The sequence below is a fragment of the Stegastes partitus genome, unplaced genomic scaffold, assembly GCF_000690725.1.
Source record: "Stegastes partitus isolate 25-593 unplaced genomic scaffold, Stegastes_partitus-1.0.2 Scaffold4, whole genome shotgun sequence".
Lineage (NCBI taxonomy): Eukaryota > Metazoa > Chordata > Actinopteri > Pomacentridae > Stegastes > Stegastes partitus.
In genome coordinates, this window is record NW_007577735.1 from 704686 (window position 1) to 725243 (window position 20558).

The 20558-nt window shown below is 39.5% G+C and overlaps 4 protein-coding genes across 4 annotated transcripts in view; 2 read left to right on the forward strand and 2 right to left on the reverse strand.

Annotated features, from left to right (window-relative positions):
- Positions 1-235: 235 nt before the first annotated feature.
- On the reverse strand, positions 236-5542 carry timm17b (translocase of inner mitochondrial membrane 17 homolog B (yeast)). Its single transcript, XM_008278123.1, has 6 exons — positions 5500-5542; positions 3947-4046; positions 3803-3866; positions 3445-3573; positions 3225-3335; positions 236-1956 (listed from the first exon to the last, which is right to left on the reverse strand). Exons 1-6 carry the CDS (start codon positions 5523-5525, stop codon positions 1874-1876), a joined length of 513 nt encoding a protein of 170 aa, XP_008276345.1. The 5' UTR covers positions 5526-5542; the 3' UTR covers positions 236-1873.
- Positions 5543-5566: 24 nt separating this feature from the next.
- Positions 5567-9479, forward strand: pqbp1 (polyglutamine binding protein 1). The gene is made up of 7 exons (XM_008278127.1): positions 5567-5654; positions 6422-6489; positions 6600-6711; positions 6902-7002; positions 7202-7402; positions 7489-7546; positions 9068-9479. Exons 2-7 carry the CDS (start codon positions 6423-6425, stop codon positions 9216-9218), a joined length of 690 nt encoding a protein of 229 aa, XP_008276349.1. The 5' UTR covers positions 5567-5654; position 6422; the 3' UTR covers positions 9219-9479.
- A 53-nt stretch (positions 9480-9532) lies between these two features.
- On the reverse strand, positions 9533-17135 carry gpkow (G patch domain and KOW motifs). Its single transcript, XM_008278138.1, has 11 exons — positions 16968-17135; positions 16596-16756; positions 16094-16239; positions 14515-14621; positions 13187-13391; positions 12880-13012; positions 11917-12076; positions 11638-11758; positions 11076-11145; positions 9875-9960; positions 9533-9783 (listed from the first exon to the last, which is right to left on the reverse strand). The coding sequence occupies exons 1-11, from the start codon at positions 17126-17128 to the stop codon at positions 9661-9663; spliced, it is 1473 nt and encodes a 490-aa protein (XP_008276360.1). The 5' UTR covers positions 17129-17135; the 3' UTR covers positions 9533-9660.
- A 986-nt stretch (positions 17136-18121) lies between these two features.
- Positions 18122-20558, forward strand: part of magixb (MAGI family member, X-linked b) — a 40454-nt gene continuing 38017 nt past the window's right edge. The window contains exon 1 of the mRNA XM_008278150.1: positions 18122-18168. The gene's annotated coding sequence lies outside the window, so the exon portion shown is untranslated. The remainder of the gene's footprint in view (positions 18169-20558) is intronic.

Below are 20558 nucleotides of genomic sequence, written 5' to 3' on the forward strand. Positions count from 1 at the left end.
AGATACACTTTTTAAAGATTTTTGTACTGAATTATAAGAAAACAGACAACACATCCAGGGTACTAATGCTTGGTTCTATTACTCTGTATCATAGATATTAAACTGGTGCAAAGCTGACTGTAGCGAATATGCTGAATGAATACAAATTTTAGATTTAGGTTGTGACACATAAACACAGTTTTAATGTTTCTGAACGATGGGGCCATGATGAAAACACAACGACAATTAAATTCTTATAGAACATTAATACCTTTATTTTTTTCTTTTGCACAATAAATATATTAGGATAAAATAAACATTCTCTCTCTCTATACAAAGTTTGACAGCAAACCACTGGATCGTGTTGCATCATTTCTTCGCAGTGGAAGGTGCTACCATTTCAAGAAAATTAAAAGTTTAAAAAGTGCTTGGTTGCTATCGGATACTGTAGCATCAAAGTGACAATGGGTGCAAGTTGTAACAGAACTGTCTGAGTAATTAAAGCCATAATTTCAAGAAAATCTTTCTACAGTATTGCAGAAAAAGGTGCAATTATTTTCTAATGCGTAAGACATTAAATATTCAATAAAACTTCAATATTACTAAAGCTGCCAAATGAGGCAATAACTTATTAGGATAAATTGCAAACAGAGAATGGAATGGGGTTTTGCTGAGCCATCTGTAACACACATAATTCAAAACATTCACAGATTGATTGTCACAGCTGACGTTTAAATACACTTATAAACAAATACTCAGCCCACCACTCTCTATGGTAAACCCTTACTGAAACAAACATGTCCTGTTCTTCTACCATGCAGTCATTACAACGCTGGCTTCACTGTTTACAACATCTACGTGTCCAAGTGCAAAATCTTTGGAAGCGTTAAGCAGTGGTCGGATGTTTTGCCGAGAGTTAGATGAGAGGATCCAGCAAGTCTGGCACATAAAACTGCAGATTTGATGTTTTATACTTTAGTTTTTTTGCACACATTCAACAAAATGAGATTTACCATGTTAACTAATGAGCAGCTGCTGGCTTCTGCTACATGTCTACCATAAAGACATGAGAGTGGTATTATGTATGAATGTACTGATTCTCCTCTAACTCTCGGCAAAAAAATTAAACAAGCATATTTCCCTTTAAAGAGCCCATATCATGCACATTTACAGGTTTCTGATGTTCACTTTTTGGTCAACTTAATGTACCAAAAAAAAATCCTTTTTTCATTTCGTGTATTGCTAAAGGACCATCTGTCTTTTTTTTTTTAGCTCCTGTCTCCTTTAGACAGAGAGATGTAGCTCTAATGTGAAGTGGCTTTAAAGAGGAAACATTAGAAGAGTGTGATGCAGTTAAGTGATGGAAGAAAAGTTTGGACTTCAAACGAAATGTTTCAGGCAGGTAATAAGCCGTGTTTTCTGTGGGACAGAAAATTCCCTTTTGGTGTAGCTTTGTAAGTTTACAAACTAACACAAAAGAACAATGTAAAAACAAAATAAAAGGAGTATATGGGCTTTTTCAGAAATACATGTTGCCAAGATACTGAAGAATCAAATTCATTTTAAACATAAATTTTAGAGTTGCATATTTAACCCTATCAGTTCCCAGCAATGACGCAATAATGATTAAAACAGAAATTGCTGCATGAGATTCTAATGGTACAAATACGAAGTTAGTCACGAGGACCATTGTTCACATACAAACATTTGCTCATAAATAAGTAAAACTCACAGTAATTTGCCCCTGAGGTGTAAGCAAAAAGTGCAACTACCTGACACCGCTGCGGGGACCGGTTCATCCACCTCCTGATCATCCTGTTGCTAATGTCTTGGCGTTCCTATTACACTGATTTAACTCACTGTGTCCACAGCTGGTCTCAGTCCTTAAAGCTCTCTACTGAAACTGCCTCTTCTGCCCCTGATGCTGATCTCCGTCCTTCGGCGGCAACTGACTGGGGTCGTCTGCAAAAGGAACAGCTGGAGGAAGTAAGAAAGAAGACACAGCAAAGTTAATTTCTCAAGCTTCTGTAGCAGCGTCCTGGTCATACATGCCATGAATACAGTCAAGATAAAATGTATGTTTCTCTTCGACACACTACGATGAAGATATATTTTGTATTTCTGCTGTTCGGTCAGTCTTCTTGGTATGGTAGGATTCCCTCAGCCAATCTCATCCGCTTCACAACAACAGACATCACAGCAGGGAAAGCACACGTGTAAGTAATGAAGACAGTAATATGTTACTATCACAGCTTAATGTGACACTTGAACAGAACCCCATCGTGCACTTAGCCACACATTTATTTATTGTGATGGGTCAAAATGTACGCTGACCTCTGATTTCCACAAGAAACATCTACACATGCACAATTCCTGGTGGATAATGTTTTATTGATCTTTTATTGAGTATGTTCTCACTTTCTCTTTCATCTACTGATGTCAAAACCTCTCAAAAAGTATAAGATGGGTAATGTCTGCGGCAAAAAAACAGGAAACTCTGCAGCATCATTACAACAAACAGGTATAGAAGGAAGCAGAATCTATCCTGTGTGTGCTTTATAGCAACAGTTTCTGCTATTTGGTACTTGTCTCAGACCTCTACAAGCTAAAACTAACAGATTCAAACACTCCCTTGTGCTCTGTGCCATTTCCCCTCTAAACTCTAGGTAGTTATTTGCAGAAAGGGTTAAGTTCAGAAGTGAAGTTGACTGATCGATAACCTATTTGTGATTATGTCATCGCAACGATTGTAAAATCTGACATCAATGTTGTGATGCTTTAAGCTACCCAAAAAACATAATTGTAGTTTTGCTGTAAATGTCTTAATGTTGTACTTTTTACTTTTGACCAGTTATTCAGAGAAACACTCAAAGCAGCACATTTCAGACTTGCAGGCTTTCATATGTAACAAAACCAAGAAACCAATCCTGTTGACTTGCAGGGCGGGGCTTTCTGTAATATAATTTGTTTTTAGAATCTGCTACTGGTTCCAACATATATGTCTGAATTACTTAAACATTACAACTTGCCATTGTCTAGCATAGAGTAGTTTCACAGTGTTTGAGCAGAGTTGGAGGTGTCGCAAGAGGGGAGGGGTGGATTCACATTTAAGCGATTTAAGGCAGATATTTATTTATTATTTTTATGTTTAAAAAACAAAACAAACAACAACTTTTAAACATGTAACTTTGATACAGAGAGATGTGTTTTTAGGGGTAGGGGTCAATTTAATCAGCTTCACTTACGGTTCTGAAACTGCTGCGCAGTGTATCTGGTTAGGAGAATACCAAAACCCTCAATGAGAGCGAGCAAAATCCCCCCCATCATGGCAGAGCCCATCATGGTTAATGGTCCACCTGAAGAAAAACAAAACATTCAGTGATTCTGTCAGACAAGTTACACTGATGTGTTTACAGGCACAGGAAGCTGGAGTCTAATTCATTGTGTTATTGGGGTTCTTCTTACTGCGTGCTGCGAGGATGGCCCCAGTCAGTGCACCACTTGTTATGGAGTTCCAGGGATCCTCTTTGCCTCTCAGGCGAACTAAACCACAGTCGATTGTGGAGAAGAGTCCTCCCCAAACGGCAAAGCTACCTGAAAATCCCCACCAATGAGCGTTAGCTTGTCTGACTGAATGCATGATTTATGTGATTATTAATATTGTGAAATAACTGGGCTTCAGCCACCAAAATAAAACTAGTTGCACCTAAACAATTTAACTTACAAAAGGAATGATATATGATAGACTCAATAAAATGAATGCCAGAACTGGAATACTATGTGAATGAAACAGTTCAGAACTAACAAAACAAGTCCTGCTCACCTCCAATTTGTGGCGCTCTTACCCTCACTGCATTTGCGCTTCCTTTCAGTCTATGTCCAACACCCTGAAATATTAGAGCACAGTTGAATTCTGCATTTAAGAACCTGACAAGTCAGAGAACAAATAATTATGTTTTGGACTCACGGCAGGGGCATTTCGAAAACCCTTGACTGCCTGGAACACCCCTCCTCCAATCGCACCCATGGTGAAAGCTCCTCCACAGTCATCCACTATCCTCCACGGACTGCAGGAAAGCAGCAAGAAACAAGAGGGAAAAGCATAAATGTGTGATGGATAAACTAACAGGGGAGATCCTTCCCTAGAAAATGCACAGTATATAAAAAATAAAAAGGAGGAGCGCAGATTCATCTTTGAAGTAATTATTCTGTCAATACTACGTCTCATTTTGCGTTTCAATACTAGTGTCAATAGGGCCAATACGAAATAGAAATGGATTTATTGTCATTGTGCAACAGTGAAGCAGAATTGAAACAACTACAGGATTGTAACTAGTCCAGTCTGATGTAATGAAGGCCACGCATCATACAGATGTCTTTTAACATTTATTTTTCTCCTCAGAAATTTTCTCCTCACAAATCATTTCAAATACACATTTCCTAATAAAGTGTCTCTAATTAGACAGATCAAATAATAAGTCTTTCAAACTAGATTCAGTCATTAGACGGGTCCAAATATACGAGCTTGCAACAACAGTGCATAAAACTCTCCATACAATGCACTTTGACTAATATTGCAAACAAATATGAAACAGAGAAAACTTAAAAGTCACAGTTATTGTGTGCGTGTCTCAGATCATGCAGAATAGCTATTTCTGGGTCATATCGTTTCCTCTGTAGCAATGTAGGCATTTTCCCTCTGCAGCCGTATTGCTTCACTCCCATAATCCCACAGGTGTGACCCTTAGCTAAACTGCAGTCATGTGACTTGTTACATTCTCTATTAAATACACCTTCTAACTAACAACATTACATTTTTAACCAAACATCAGTTGTAGCGTTGCATATTTTCAGTTACCTTTTTTAAACATCTTATTTATTGTATTTTTAAATCGGTTTCAATTATCTTATGAATTCAAATGTTTATGAAATTATGACAGAAGATGAAAACAAACTTGAAATCTAAAAAACATCCGTCTTTTGGACAGTTAGTCCATTTTGAGTAAATTATTTGGTGGTGATGAAAATATATCTGGAAGCCACCTTTTACTAATGATTCGGTTCAAACGTTATGTCATTTTTAACGTTTTCGCCACCATTTGCATGCTGCGTCAATATTTTCGTTTAGAATAACAGTATGTTAGCTGTTTTAAACGAGAAAAAGCGTTGATATCAGTGAACCTGGCCCAAGTGGAACTCACATTTTGTGGTACAGATTACCCTGGTTTATTGTTTAGTGTATCATACCTTCAGTTGTCTCTTGAAACTATGTAATTTCATGTTAGATGCTGTTAAAAGTAACACTACTAGCTATTTGTGGTTAGAGGTTACATTCTGACAGCACAGATATCTGTTTTTATCCTGAGCCTTCACTAAGCCGGTCGAATGTCCCGCAAAGCTTTTCTGTTCACTCTCACAGCAACGTAAATATGACATTGAAGAGTCAAAACTAGAACCAAGGTTTACTTTTTTTTTTTTTTAATATACAGCCAGATACAAACGTTGATGAACTAATCTTACCAGGGCTCACGGGCATACTCCTCCATGTTTGTTGTCGTCAAGCTAACACTGCGACGTCATCACTGTGCGCGCCGTGTGCTGTTTTGGAAGTCGCGTCGTCGGCACTGCTCGACCACAGACTGCACGATTAAAGGGGCTATATTACTTCAAAACGGGTAAATATTAAATGATTTCCACTCACTAGTATTTACAGAAAGTGTAGGGTTCGCGTTTGTATAGCTTAGTTCGTATTTGTAGGTGTTTTTGTTGTTTTAATCCTTCTGCTGCTGCGACCGAATAGCTTCACCAGGCGGGAGCTCCAGATAAAATAAAATAAAAAATCTCCTGGGAATGATTTCAGAAAGCAGACTGCATTTTTCTTTTTTAAAACATAAAACTGACCAACCCATGACCGCCATGGTAACTTTAAAGAGAGTCTCAGCCGTGTGGCTATAAAATTGTCGCTGCTGCATGTGTTGCTGTGGCCCTGTTGCACAGTTTCTATGAGAGTAATGGTTTTGAAGCTAAAGCTGCCTTCATTATTTATTCATTAACTGATTATTTTCTTGAAAAGCAGTTTTCCTGAACTCAACATCACTTCCTGCAATTGCTTGTTTTGTTCGATACAAACTCCAAAACTCAAAGGAAATCATTCTAATGAACGTAGTGTGCATTTGGAACAAAAACTCAAACCCATAGCCAGTGAAGTTTTGCCACTATTGGTTAAAAGTAGATTACTGCTTAATTTCTAAAAAACAAACAAACAAACAGCTGCACATTCACAGGGGCATACAGGCATACCGTTCATAATGGCCAATACAATATCTTTTATTTTATTTATTTATTTATTTTTTACAATATTTGGATGATGTAGTAGCTGTCTGCTCTCCTCTGATTTCCAGTCCTCATTATATGATATAATCTTAATGTCTCTGTTTCTCAGGATGCCTCTACCTCCGGCACTGCTGGCCCGCTTGGCCAAGAGAGGGATTGTAAAGCCAACAGAGCATGGTAGTGGAGTCAATTTTACCTTCGTGACCCTGTGCCTTCAAGCATTTTTCCCATTGTTTCATGCTTTTTTTCCCCTGTCTATAACGACTGTTCTCCTCCTATTAATCCAGACGCAGATGAGGAGATTATCGCTGAAGATTACGATGACAACAATGTAGATTATGAAGCCACTAGAATAGAGAATTTACCACCAAACTGGTACAAAGTGTTTGATTCTGCTTGGTATGTACACTTTATTTCTACAATTCATTGTTGATTGTACTAAAATTATTGTCATGCAATACTGTAGCATGTTTGTAGAATATAAATTTTTTGATCACATAATTTAGCAATAAATTTCAGCGATTGGTCACAGATTATTATATAGGTTATGGCTACATACTAAGCCTTTTTTTTCCCCTTTGATCCACAGTGGTCTTCCCTATTACTGGAATGTGGAGACAGATTTGGTGGCCTGGCTATCCCCAAATGACCCGTCAGCAGTGGTAACAAAACCCGCCAAGAAAATCAGAGGTAGGATTTTTCTCGAGAGTCCATGAAGCACTGTTTTAGTAATTACTATTTCACTCATGTTGCCATGGATATCTGTTATACTTTTCATGTGTAACTCACAAATCCCAGCATCTGGCCATTCATCTCAGAGTGCACTTTGCTTTCAACAAGCTCTAATCGTGATTTACTTTGTGACTAATGCCTCGGTTCGTTTTTTTAGCTGAAGGAGGTGATGAAAGAGTTGAAAGGCCGTTTGAGAAGCCAGACAGAGAGCGAGAAAGAGAGCGAGAACGGGACAGAGACCGAGATCGGGAAAGGGACAGAGACAGAGACAGAGACCGAGAGAGGGATGACGGAAGAGACAGAGACAGAAGGAAGCCGAGGAGAGAAGATATGGCACCGTACAACAAAAGCAAAAGAGGTAGAACTCACATCTGTCTCATACTGCACACATACACACAGAATCTTTTTATGTGACTGAATGTTAAATGTGCACTTTATTTTCAGGTAGAAAAGATGATGAGATGGACCCCATGGATCCAAGTGCTTATTCTGATGCCCCAAGGTACAGTACTAGTAATCAAATGAATCTTGGTCTTTTCTTTGAAAGTGGACACTTTATAACTCAAGTGCTATACAAGTAGTTTTCTGTTATTTGTTTTATTATTTTTCGAGAAACTAGTATTGCACTTCTGTAAAGTTCGAAGACTTGAGAGAGACAGGCTAAAACAAAGCATTAGAGGTTGAGACATTCTGACGGCAATTCCCATAAATCATCTTTTCATTAGACCCTCCTTGACCAGTATAAAGTGCTTTTCATTTTGCTTCTTTTAAAAACTCAACTGTACTTTGATGCGGAGCAAAGATAGAGGAGGCTTTAGGAGGAGCTTGTAGTAAGATAACATGATTATCCTGTGCCAAAGTCTTCTCAGCTGGTGTGAGGTATAACAATGCTGCACATTCATGTGTGTCAGTTTGAGATGACAGGTGATGCAGCTCTGCAGCCTTCACTTAAGACATGATGCTGTGGAATGGAAGGATTTCTAATTTGACAGCTGTGGCTTTTTTGTCTTTGCATTTCTCAAAACCTCACTGGGAGAAGCAAAAATGTGAGGCACTTTAGGGACGCGGGGAGACACACCAGTATAATGATTAGCACCCACAGACTTTTTTCACAACTGACGTGTTGGCTTGTCATAGCAGGAACAGCACAGGTGTAACTGATAACATTAAAGAACCACTGCATTCCCTTTAGATGAGCTACTTCCAGGATCTGCAGTCTGGTTCACTGTCATGTCTTGTTGGAAAACCTGATGGAACTTGATGAAATTAGCCTCACCTCTGCTGTTTCTGCTATGATGTGAAGTCAAAATGTTGTGAAAAAGGTCTATTTATCTTAAAAGACGAAACTGAGATGTTGTCAGCTGTGTAAAGTCTGATAAAACACTTTTACAGCTACAGAAGACTTTACTCAACTGTTTTTACATGCTGAGCAACTCTAGCCACAGAGGTGTACTGTGAAGTGAGATTAATGGGTTAAATAATAGTTAAAAACACCTGTTAAGTGTTAAAATGTCTAAAATTTTAAGTTAAAGAGCTCTAATGTGCAGCTGTCACGTAAGAAATAAATGCCAACATTGAGAGTGCACTGCGTGGTAAAATCAATGATACTTACATATTTAATAGTTCTCTAATTGCATACCTCCCATCATTTGCAGTGGCAGCGCTTTTACTGCAATAAATTGCACAAAATTGATCCATTTTGTATGGAAGAAAAGTGAAATGATGTGCCAAACCCCACCTGTTATGGTAGCATGTACAGAATCTGAGGAAGAAAACCTGTTTAACAAAGAAATTATCACCATTTTTGTGATACCCGTTAGTTTTCTCTTACTGGGGTTTCAGGTTTTATCAAGCTGGCTTTAACAAGGAAAGCCTGGCTACATCAAACTTGCTTACAACGCCCCTTATGATTGCTTAACTGACTTGGATGTGAAAAATCAGTGGTGGTCCCTCTTTAAGGTATGGTAATGTAGATTGTATAAAACCGAATTACTTAACCAAACAGGTTTATTCACCTTTACAGGGGCACGTGGTCAAGCGGGCTACCCAAACGTAATGAAGCAAAAACAGGAGCAGATACCACAGCAGCGGGGCCTCTCTTCCAGCAGCGTCCGTACCCCAGTCCAGGAGCTGTGCTTCGGGCCAACGCAGCAAACCAGATACCCAAGGAGTAAGCAGGAATCCAAGAAGATGCCAACTCAAACACACAAATGTTCAGCTTTTCTTCCTCACATCTTGTTATTACAAACTGACAGATTTTCTATTGTGAAATGTGTCACCCAATGGAGTGCTGAGTTTTTGAACCGCCAGAGCTTTCATATTCTAACTCGTAGAGCAGCTGTAAATATGTTTTTATATGACCTAAAGATTGACTTTCTTGTTGTTAGTTGAACCATCAGTGGACATGATAATAAATTTCAAAACTACTGTGAAAATTTCTTGTTGCAACTTTTCTTATTGGTTGTGATAACATCTGTACAAATAAAAGTTTGTGACACGGTTTTATTACAAAATTGCAATGCTTGAAAATCCATTATTTATGAATATTACAAAAAACAACAGTTAAAATGAGATGGGGTGGAAAATGACAGTAAATATTACAATACAGATCAGAAATCAGTGGTCTCCAACATAGTGACAAATGGAGTCATACTCCAGCGTGAACACTTTCTCCTCGTATCTGTCGAGCTGAACCATCGCTCTGCACTTGTTCTTGTCCCGCTGAAGAATACGGCCGACCTGAAGGTGTAAATATAAGATGCAAAAAGCAATGATTAGTCACAGTCCAACAAGCGCACATGTGCTGCAGTCAAGATGATCATTTGCTCACCTGCCCCCTGTGCTCACCCAGCACAACCATTACAGAATCATATTCACTTTTTGGGATGATGGTTTCCAGCATGTCCTGCTTCACATCTGCAAGGGAAAAAAAAGACGTGGGTAATTTACTGAAGCATAATCACAGCTACTTAGCAGCAGTTGGGAGTAGAGTGAATACCTGGTCACCAACAGATTTTATGTTATAAGGCTCTCACTATGTGACATGATAGCAGCTGTCTACATGAATGAGCTGTCAGAAAGTGACTGCTGCAAGAACAACATGGGGTTTATTTGCAAATTGTTGCAGAGGAAATCAAAGCTTTAACATGAGTTTTTATCAAATAAAACACCAAAAATACTTAAGTCAAAGGACAGCAGAAGCTAGCAGGTTATGTAATTTGAAATGCACAAAGTCAGTGGTAACTTCAGCATGCAGGAATTGTAAATAATCCTGACAGAAGAGAACCACACTTGGAGGAAAAAATTAACAAACTGTAAAGAGCATCACAATATGTTGTGCGCTTTACAATTTGTTGATAGCATCACAGTATGTTATGATATTCTGTGTACACTGTATTATTATTGTTATTATCAGAAAGTTAAAGGGATAATTTAACATTTTTTACAAACACTCCTGTTCACTTTCTTGCTGAAACCTAAATGAGAAGACGGATAACACTTCTGTGTAAATATAAAGCCACAGACTATGGCGTTAAATAAGCGTAGCTTAGCATTAAGAATGGAACCAGCTACCCTGGCTTTGTACAAAGCTGAGAAATAATTAATATCAGCCCACAAGTGCCTCTGCTTACCAATTAACACTCATGTAATTGATGTGTAACTGAAGTTCAAAAAGAGACAAGCTGTGGTTTCGTGGATTCATTCTGTGCACATATGTATGAATGAACCATCTCTTTTAAATTCCCAATAGCTGCTCTGTGTTCGATTGAAAAATTATACTAAGGTTTCTTAGAATATGATCTTTTTTTTTACTCCATTTATCATCTAGAAAGCTATATCCTCAGAAACCTGTATATGCAAAAATGTATGAGTATGAGAAGGACCTAAACAGACCAGATGTACTACGAAATTAGCAGGAACGGTTGCACATATGTTGTACACTACTTGTGCAACTCCAATTAGTGTCCAGACGAAAAACACAGAGAGAGAAAACAAACACTTAGTGAGACTGAGATGCACTGATGACTCACCGTCTAGCAGTCTTCCCTCTTCAGTTCGACACACGCAGGTAGACGGTGTCAGGACATCCTCCACTCGCATCTAAACAAGACAGATTTTAAAAGCTGTGACCAAAATTCAACTTTTAGAATTATCAAAGTAGGTGGTTTAAAACAAGCCACTTGATCATGACTCCATGATTTAGATAAAACTTGAGAAACTGAAGCAGTTCTAAGACAGGGAGCTTCTGTGTAGCTACAGCGAAGACTCTGAAGTTGAACCTTAACTAATGTGTATCGTATCTAATCTAATCTCCTTAAAAATGCCGTTACATGTCGGGGCTATAGAGAACAGCCATCACATGATGACAACAACTGTGATTAAACAGGCTGGTTTGCTTGTGATTTATCCTACAAAGACAACAAAAGTAAGATAAAGAAAGACCAAATGTCCCTTTGTCTTTCCATACCCAGTAGAGCCTCCCCACTGCAGAGCTACTTAGTGTTATACACCTATATGTATAAAAAGATGCATCTATCAGGGTATTTCTATTTATTCAGTTTAAAAATTGACACAAAAAAATGGCTTCATTACCTTTGAATTGTAATACCTGCCCCCTTTGAAAGCTTTGTCTATGAAGCGAACTTTAAGATCTCTCTGGAGCCAGGAGGGAGGAGCCGGTGGTCGTTTTGTTTCTTTCACTGGAGGCTTATCTCTACAGAAGAAACAGTAGAAAAAGGAATACACAGCATGATTAGTCAAAGAAAACATTTTCGTAGTAAAAAAAACATGAAGTAGTTCAATTTAAACACTGCTTAATGAAAAACATAAAAGTCAATATGACTGCAGCTTCATCTTTTAATGAAGATGTACCTGTCTCGACTTGATTCTCTGTGTTTCCTCTTCCTCTCATCTTTTCCCCCATCTCTTTCGGAAGATTTGTGTTTTGCCTTGTCACTATTACTGCTCCTCTCCCTCTCCTCTCGTCTCTCTTTCTCCTTTTCCTTCTCTTTGTGCGCTTTACTGAGACGACCTGTTTGGTGGAAAAAATGGCATTAATAGCATGCAGTAAAATGTGGCACACCACCAAACATCCACACTGTAGTATTGTGAGTGTCTGTAATTCTTTTTTTTTTTTTTATATATATTTAGCTTACTAAAATTACAAGCTGTGGCCAAATGTTGGTAGTGGCTCATCTTGTAAATAAGCTGAAACTGGGAAAAAAAAACAAAAAAACAAAAACGTTCAAACCTGTTTAGCCCAGTTAAAGTCTTGCACAAGTGAGGCTGTAACTAACATTTATTTTCACAATTGATTAATCTGTCAGTTATTTAGTCAATTAAAAATTGTAAAATTGCTCAACACTGTCTTTGCATCAGAGATTTGTTTGTCAGACTTTGAATATGGTTCTTCTTCACCTAACTTCAGTGCATCTCCAATCATCAAAATTGTACCCAAAACACTTCTCTTGCTAAACATCTGCTTATCAATTGACACTACAGTTTACAGATGTTCCCTAAACACCTCACATGCAGGCTACAGTAGATGATAGCTAGCTGGCAGTGCACAGAGAAACCTCTTGCTTCTACATTTAGATACTGCAGCACGACAACTTTGACAGATGTGTGACCAAAAACTACTTTGAAATGAGTGAAATGAGACGTTCCAATGTCAGATTTGATTAAGCTGAAACAATAATGTATATTTGTCATGAACAAGTAACTAAAAAAATTGGACATTGTAACTAATAAAAATGGTAAGTGAGCAAACACAATTTTGTCTTAAGTCCTTTAAATGTTGCCTTTTTCTTCTATCATTTGTTCAGAGTTACTCACTGAGGTCTTTGCTGTATTTGTCATATTCCGTGCGTCCAACTAGTTTAATGGCGTACTGGCTGATTGTCGCAGTCTTGCCGCCGATAGCCAGCTTCACCACGACTCGAGCGTTGTCTGCATCAACACCTTCTATCTGCCACACAACAATGAAAGTCACAACAAGTTATAAAAAAGATACAAAAGTAAGTTAGAGCTACCACACAAATGACAAGGAGTGGGTATATTTTCTAAAGAGAATCACTGCATAAAGACGGGGTAGGTCAATAAAGGGCCATAAATAACTAATCAAAGTTCAGATCAGTTATACCTTGCCATATAGATCTTTATGTGCCCCAGATTCCACCAGCACACAACCCCCAGGACCCATCACTAGCTCCTCCTCCTTTTCTTGCTCCTCGCCTGGCTTCGGCGGACGCTTACGTCTGCTGGGCTCCAGGTCCTTTATTGCCGAACGATCTGCCCCGAGGCCCAACCCTTTTGGACGGAGCTGGTGTTCAATTGGCTTTATATCTCTGTAGCAGACAGGGAATGACAGTATTAAATCAATAAACAGAGAGGTGGAAGGGTGCAGCATGTAAAACAGGCTGAAGGAAGATCCAGGTCGAGATTTGTACTGTGATTAAAGTTAAGCTCCTCTCAGTCAGGCACTGCTTTCAGATGGTGACTGAATGTGTTTGCTTCATGTCTGAATGAGCACTCTAGGTTGGACCGAGTAACATTTCTGTATCACTTTCGATGCGACACAAGTCTGAACTACATGCGGTCACATTAACAGACAGCATGTACAAGCCACGTATTTCAAGTAATTTGAGGCAATTTAGGGAAGGCTTTATTCACGTTTCAGCAACAATACTGGTCAAAAAGCATCACAGAGAGGACAAAAGACAGAGTTTGCATGCTTTTCTTAATCACTTTTTCCTACAATTTTCCATCTGATAAATGTCAGAAAAAAAAATCTATCTTCACTGCGATTACGATTCAGATTAATGAGCCTCGCCAGTAATGAATGTTAGCCAGGTTTAGACAACACATTAACAGTAGCAGAAGTTTAGTTTGTTGCTTCCTGTTGTTTGTACGAGTCTTACCGTTTGAGTATAATAAAGACTTGCAGCATATGCAGCAAGAGAGAAAGTTGTCGCATTTATGCACAAAGAGCAACAGCAGTAACTTCTTCAATTCCTTATAATCATGAAGAATCCTCGACATGCAACCAGCAAGTCACACTGTGTAGTTTTCTTTACATCTAACATAGCTGTATAAGTTGCAATAAATAACTTGCTAGATAGCAGCCATCCCAGGGTTGAGTTTTGAGCTCCATCACAGCTGTTGGAGATGTTTATTTTACTGTTACAGTAGCAGTAAGATTATCACAGACAGCTAAATAATAAATAATAAATTTGTCTGTTACTTATTAGACAGTACATTATTACGCATTATATAATTTGAATGTGCCAATCCGTTGAATGACAGATTTTGCATGCATACGATGTCTCTCTCCGCCATCGTGGTCGGTCTGGTCTGGTTGCCTAATAAATTTTTTTCGGCTCAGATTTGAACACTGCAGCGATGCAAGTTCAGCAAAATATTAAATTAGGAGAGAGGCAGGTAAAGAAGACAGGTTGATTTGTTACTTACTGTTTAAAGGTACGTCCAATGCCTTCCCCTTTCTTCCAGCCCATCCCTTTAAGCATAGCAAGTCCGTACGCCTCAACAGGAACGGTCTCATAATCTGCTTCTGTTGACTGACAAACAGATACAACAAAATAATCTGTTACGAAATCAAGAGTTATTAAAGTCAAATGTAACCAAAGAAAACCAGACGGCATAGTCTGCATTAAATTTGTCCTGAAGGGCTAAATGAGGTGCTTATGTAATGTTTGAGTTATGAAACACAAAAAGTGGCAACTGACAGAGAGAAGCAGTTTGTAATGTCGGTCTTACTCAGCCTTTTGACTCGAGGCTGTCAGACTCGGTCCAGGCTGACTAAAGTCACCAGACAGCAGCTACAGCAGCTCATCGGAGCAGTGGCCCTGCACATCGCTCCGCTGAAGGCTTCCCTCTGAGGGAAGCTGGGGGCCGCACTCACAGAGGAGACTGCATTAAAATGAGCTCCGGGGCACAGTGAGCAACTTTCCCCTGACTCTCATGTTCTGCCAGTCACATCTACAGTGATGGAGAGCAGATATGGGATGACAGTGAGGTGACATGTGAGGCCTCTTATGAAAAGAAGCAGAAAGCGATCTGATTGGTTGCCTTTATGTCCCTGAGGAGAGCGCTGATGCCCGTCTGCCACCAAAGCTATACTGTAATGACAAAGTCATCCGTGGCCATACGCATGCGCGCAGCTGTATGTGCACACAGGGGTGTTATTCTACTCGGGTGACAGTCAGCACTTTCACACACTCAAATTTCACTCTGATTCAAAGCAGCCAGTATGCCAGACATTTTGTACTGTCAGGCATTTTTATGCTCACTGAAATGCCTATCTAGTAGATTATATTGTGATCTTCACATTTAAAAAAAATATAATTAACTGAGGTCCTGGGAGCCATGCCCTTCTAAAAAAGCTATTTTCCAAATGCCCTTGAGAAAGGGAGTTAAGGTGAAACTGTCAGACCGGCAAATGTAGAACACTTACTAAACTGAAAGCATAAAGGCAATTTCATGAGAAGGTTAATTAGATGAATGTTGATAATGACTGTTGGAAGATGACGTGCCATCAGTCAGTACTATCTAAATGTAGAAGGGAGTTGATTTTTTAAACACAGTGCAATAAAATTATTTTTTGTTCATGTCATGTCATCTTTATCGATTTCACTAAGTTACTATAAATTTGACTTTTCTGATCTTTACATCTCCTATTTCAGTGGCATTTTCTTCTTTTAAGATTTTTACCTGTGACAGTGAAATCTCTTCACATTTCTCTCATGTTTGGGTGTACCAGCTATGATGTTAATGTTATCTCTAGGCTAGCAAATAATTGCATATTTCTGAAATTTCTGAATCACTCCACTAGAGCTGCAAAAGAAAGTTCCCAATGTGATGTCAATAAAAACAAAGACATACGTAAAATGTGCATTTTTATCAAGACTCCATTCAAAAGATCAAATCAAAAATGCTCTTTTACTGACTCTACAAGAGTTTATGGACAAACTCACATTCTCAACTACAGAGTAAAGGGAGTATGTGTCCCTGTGTTGGTCTTTATACTTACAGATTCAGGCCGCAGGTCCACCTTCACATGGTCTCCATCCTCAAACCCCTCTGGCGCTTTGTTTTGCATCAACAAGGGAATGGCCAGGTTGAGGTTACTCTCTGATGGAGGTCCATTCTGCCATAGCTCAAGCTGCCTCCGGGAATCTACAAACAAAAGTTGGAGAGGTTTATGGAGCTTTGTGTGAGTGAATGGTGCACTCATCATTCTCACCAGACACAGAATGCACACACTAAATATAACTGCATACTGGCTCAATGTAAATATGTGTATGACATACAGACGTATGCACATGGACACGATCTTAAGCATGACAAAACATACACATGTACACACACTGCACTTTAGGTTTACAATGTTTTTACTCCTCATTATTTGACTTTTTACACTGTTAAAGGAATATGTTTATACACGTGCGTGGTATTGTACAGCCTTGTGAAACTTCTCATTTCTCTGCCCGTACTGTTTGTGACAAAAAAACCCTCCTATATCTTGAACACACCTTCAATGAGTTCTTTGACAGCCTGAGACTCCACGGAGTCGCTCTCTTGGGTTGTTTTGCCGCCACTTTCATCGCTCTGGCCCGCTCGGTCCGGTTTGTGCCAGCGGTTCTTTTGGATCAGAGGTATGATGAGCTCTTTCGGCTTATCAGTAGGTTTTGAACTGCAAGACAGAAGAAAGTTAGAGAGTTCGCAGGCAGAGCAGCTTAGGAACAAGATTTTACTTTACTTATTGTAGCCATATTAGTTGTACACAAATTTTACATATGCTAACAACGCGCAATATTTCACTTGTCGGTGTCACATTGGAATCGTAGCCGTTACGCTAACGCAGACCAATACATTTTACGTTAGCAATGGCATACCAGGCGTACCTTTGCAACTCATTTCCATCAATTCCGGTCAAGTAATCTTTCTCCTCTTTCTTAGTCGGAGCGTCGAGGGTCGGAGGTTTAAATTTACTAACTGTTTTAGTGAAACCAAACGACACCGCCGCCGGTTTTTTCTCTACGGTATCTTGTCCGTGCGACGCCATGATTGTTTGTGGTGGAGTAAACTAGGAACAAGGAATTATGGTAGATGTAGTTTTATTGTGCTGCTCTTGAATAGTGTGCATGTTGGGAAGTACTCCTATTCCCACAATGCACCAGATTAAAGGTAAAGAGCGGAATTGACGTCGATAAGAGATTTTTATCTCGTCTGTACAACAAAGTGTGATTATAAGCCACACAGAGAGCGTAAATTATGCAAGAAGCAAATGTAGTTGATATAGTTTTATAAATAAAAGACAAAAATATATTGTGCCCTTAGTAATACTTAATTTAATTAATTTACGCGGATAAAATTGTCAAAAGTAGCATTTCAGTATTGTTAGTTTAGTCTTATTACATATTATACTTTTTTACATATTCTATATATATTATTACATCTAATACAAAACTTGGAGGAAATTTTACGATTTATGTATTTCATTATGAATTTTAGCGATTATTACTTTTTTCTTTTTAAAATGGGCATTTTCATGACTACATTAAGGGCAGCCCTGACTCTGTAAACAATCAGGTAATGCTGGCACATTCACGTTCTCACGCCTTTAAGTCCAGCTTGTAACTCGTAAGCGAAAAGTGATGCTGCTGATGCAGGTACAGAGATCCTGAGTAGAGGGCGGTACTTTTAACTCTTTTATTCCCTCCCCTCCGCGCTCCCTAACTTCTCAGGCTAACCTTCTCATTTGCCATTTATCATTGTTTCTTTCCTCCAAAAAGTGCATTTTTGTAGGAGCGGGGGCATCAACCTAACCACTCTTTGAAAGTAGCCTGGGCTATCTGATCTAATCCAATCCTCCTCAATTGACGCCCTGAGAGCACCGCGCCTGCAGTTCAATGACACCTCTAGCCGGTCTAATCGATAGTACCGACGTTTGTCCCCCTTCTTTTTTTTTTTTTGAATCCTTGTAATTGCATCGACTAGAAGAAAAGAAAAAAAAAACCCAAATGCATCCGTAAATAATTAACCTGGATGATCCGAAACCAAACGAAGACCGCAGGGAAGGAAGGATCTGATGCGAACATGAAGGTAAGAAGTCTCCGGCAGTTATTGTACAATAGAGGAGGGGAGAAAGAAAGAAAAGAAAAAAAACACTTGACATAAGTTGAAATAGCGTGTTTGGATGCATTCATCTCTGCACGCTGTTGTGCTTATAGCAGTGCAGCAGCTGCTTAAAATGATGAGCGTCCGCTGTCAGATTTGCCCGATAGTGTATGTGTGTGTTATTTCAGCCTCTCTCTCCTCTCTCTCTCCTCTCTCTCTCTACAACATCCCTCAGCTCTCAGAGCATCACTAGTGTCCAAATATCCCGTCAGCCGTGCACATCGTCCCTGACTTTCTCTGGGATACGGTGGTCGCATCCTACTCTCATCACTGCATTCCCACCAAAAATTCTGCTGCTTTTTTTGTCATTTTTATTTTTTTCCTTCTCAAATCAAGCAACTCGTATTTATTTAAGTGCTGGCTCATTATTTAACCTCAGTCGGGTCAATGTATATAGACGCGTTCAAACGGCTCCTCTTTGAAAGGCTGAACTGCTTGAAGAGAATGTGTGTGTGTCAGCGCCAGGGCAGGTCAGTATTTTCACTAAATATGAGAAATCTGAGAGTCTGTTGTGTGTAATCCAAGTGTGTGTGTGGAAGGAGGGAGGGAGTGTGTGTGCATGTAAACTATGTGTGGAAGAGAGATCTCAAAGATGGGAGTGTCATTTTGTCAAGTTGTGTGTGTGCATGACTACATCTGGAAAGTTTTTCACAGGTTATTTCTAATTTTTTTTTCCCCACTTTCCAATCTCCTGCTTCATAAATTGTCTTAATGAAATGTAAACAAATGCTCATTGCATCTGCACCCATTTTGCCATGAGGCTGACTTGCAAAATGTGCTCAGCGTTAGTTCACAGCCAGGTGTGTGTGCATACATGTGTGTAGTAGGAGCGTGAAGAAGTGTCTTGCAGCTCTGTGTGTGTGTTTGTTGTTTGTTTAGGGTGTGTCCCCTGTTCCATACAGGGCAGCTTGTTTTTTTGGTTTTTTTTTAAGTGATGGATGTGTGACTCTGACCTAATAGTGTGCATTGTTCTTTCCTTCTGGAGAGCACTCAAGGTTATACTGTTGATATGAATCATTAATTTGTTGGACAAGAAGCAGAGGCATGTGGCGTTGGACCGTCCACACATGCTGCTCTGGACCTCACGCTGTTTGTTTTCTCATCTTCGAGTGCAGCACCTGTTTTAAGTGAGCAGAGCCTTTGGGTTTTTATTCTGCATGTGTCCTCCTTTTCGCTTCCGGTTCTTCAGCCCAAGTTTGAGCCACCAGTAAGTGGAAATGCGTGTCGACGTGCAAACACGACTCCCCTCTTACTGCTAACAAGAGGGGAGGATGAAGTGAGGTTCATTTCTCCTCTGTCGTAGTAATGCGTGTCATCCGGGAGTTGTTGATTGTCTAATTATGTACCTCCTGTGTCCTTCGGCCTCATGCATATTCATGCTGCTGTTTTAAGGTGTGGTGAAAACAAAGTATGCATCTGCATGTGTGTGCTAGGCAGTTTACCCTTGACAGGGCTGGGCTACTGCACATTCTCCCATCTGTGGTCCAAACCTTTGCTCCCAGCCACTGCATTTGAATTCTGCAGTTGTAGTCTGCTCTATTCTTAGTTCTCAACAGTTCATGTGCAGTCTGATATGAAATTTTCCACAACAACAACAACAACAAACAGGCTGGAGCCGCCGCTCATGCCCACACCTGTACACATTGAGATTCAGTTAAGCTGCCGTTAAGTGGTTAGACTCTCACCGAGGTAGCAGATCAATAACTAATCAATGATAGTGTGCGGAGTTACAATTTACACAGTGCCATATTTGAAATGTCAAGAAGGCAATGAATCCTTGTATCCTTGAGTCAGATCTGAGTTGGACAACTGGGATCAATATCAGGTGGTGAGAGAGGCAGCAGGAGCAGGCGAGGGTCACCTTCACCATCCCTACTGAATCAGCAGTATCTCTCTTACACACATATACACACACACACACATACACACATGCACACTCTTGAAGGCCTGCTTAGGTTACCAAATTGCGACCTCACAAAAAGACTCATTATAGAGAACTGAACCTTCCCTCCATTTCTTTATGAATTATTCATTTTGTTATTATGATTTCAGCCATTCCTTCATAAGGTTACCACACCCTTCCTCTGTGTTCCTTCTGTTTTTACTCCAGTCTCCTTCCCGGCTGGCACTCACTCTATTTTCTGTATCATCCACTTTTAATTTTCCTAATTTCTCCCTGCTTTTTCCTTTTTCTGTCTCTCTTATCCGTCATCGCCGTTGAGGAGCTGATCTGCTCTGTTTAATTAAAGCGCTCCCTCTTCCTGATGAGAACTCATCTATGATCGCAGCGAGGGGTGTAATGCGTCCTGGCATAT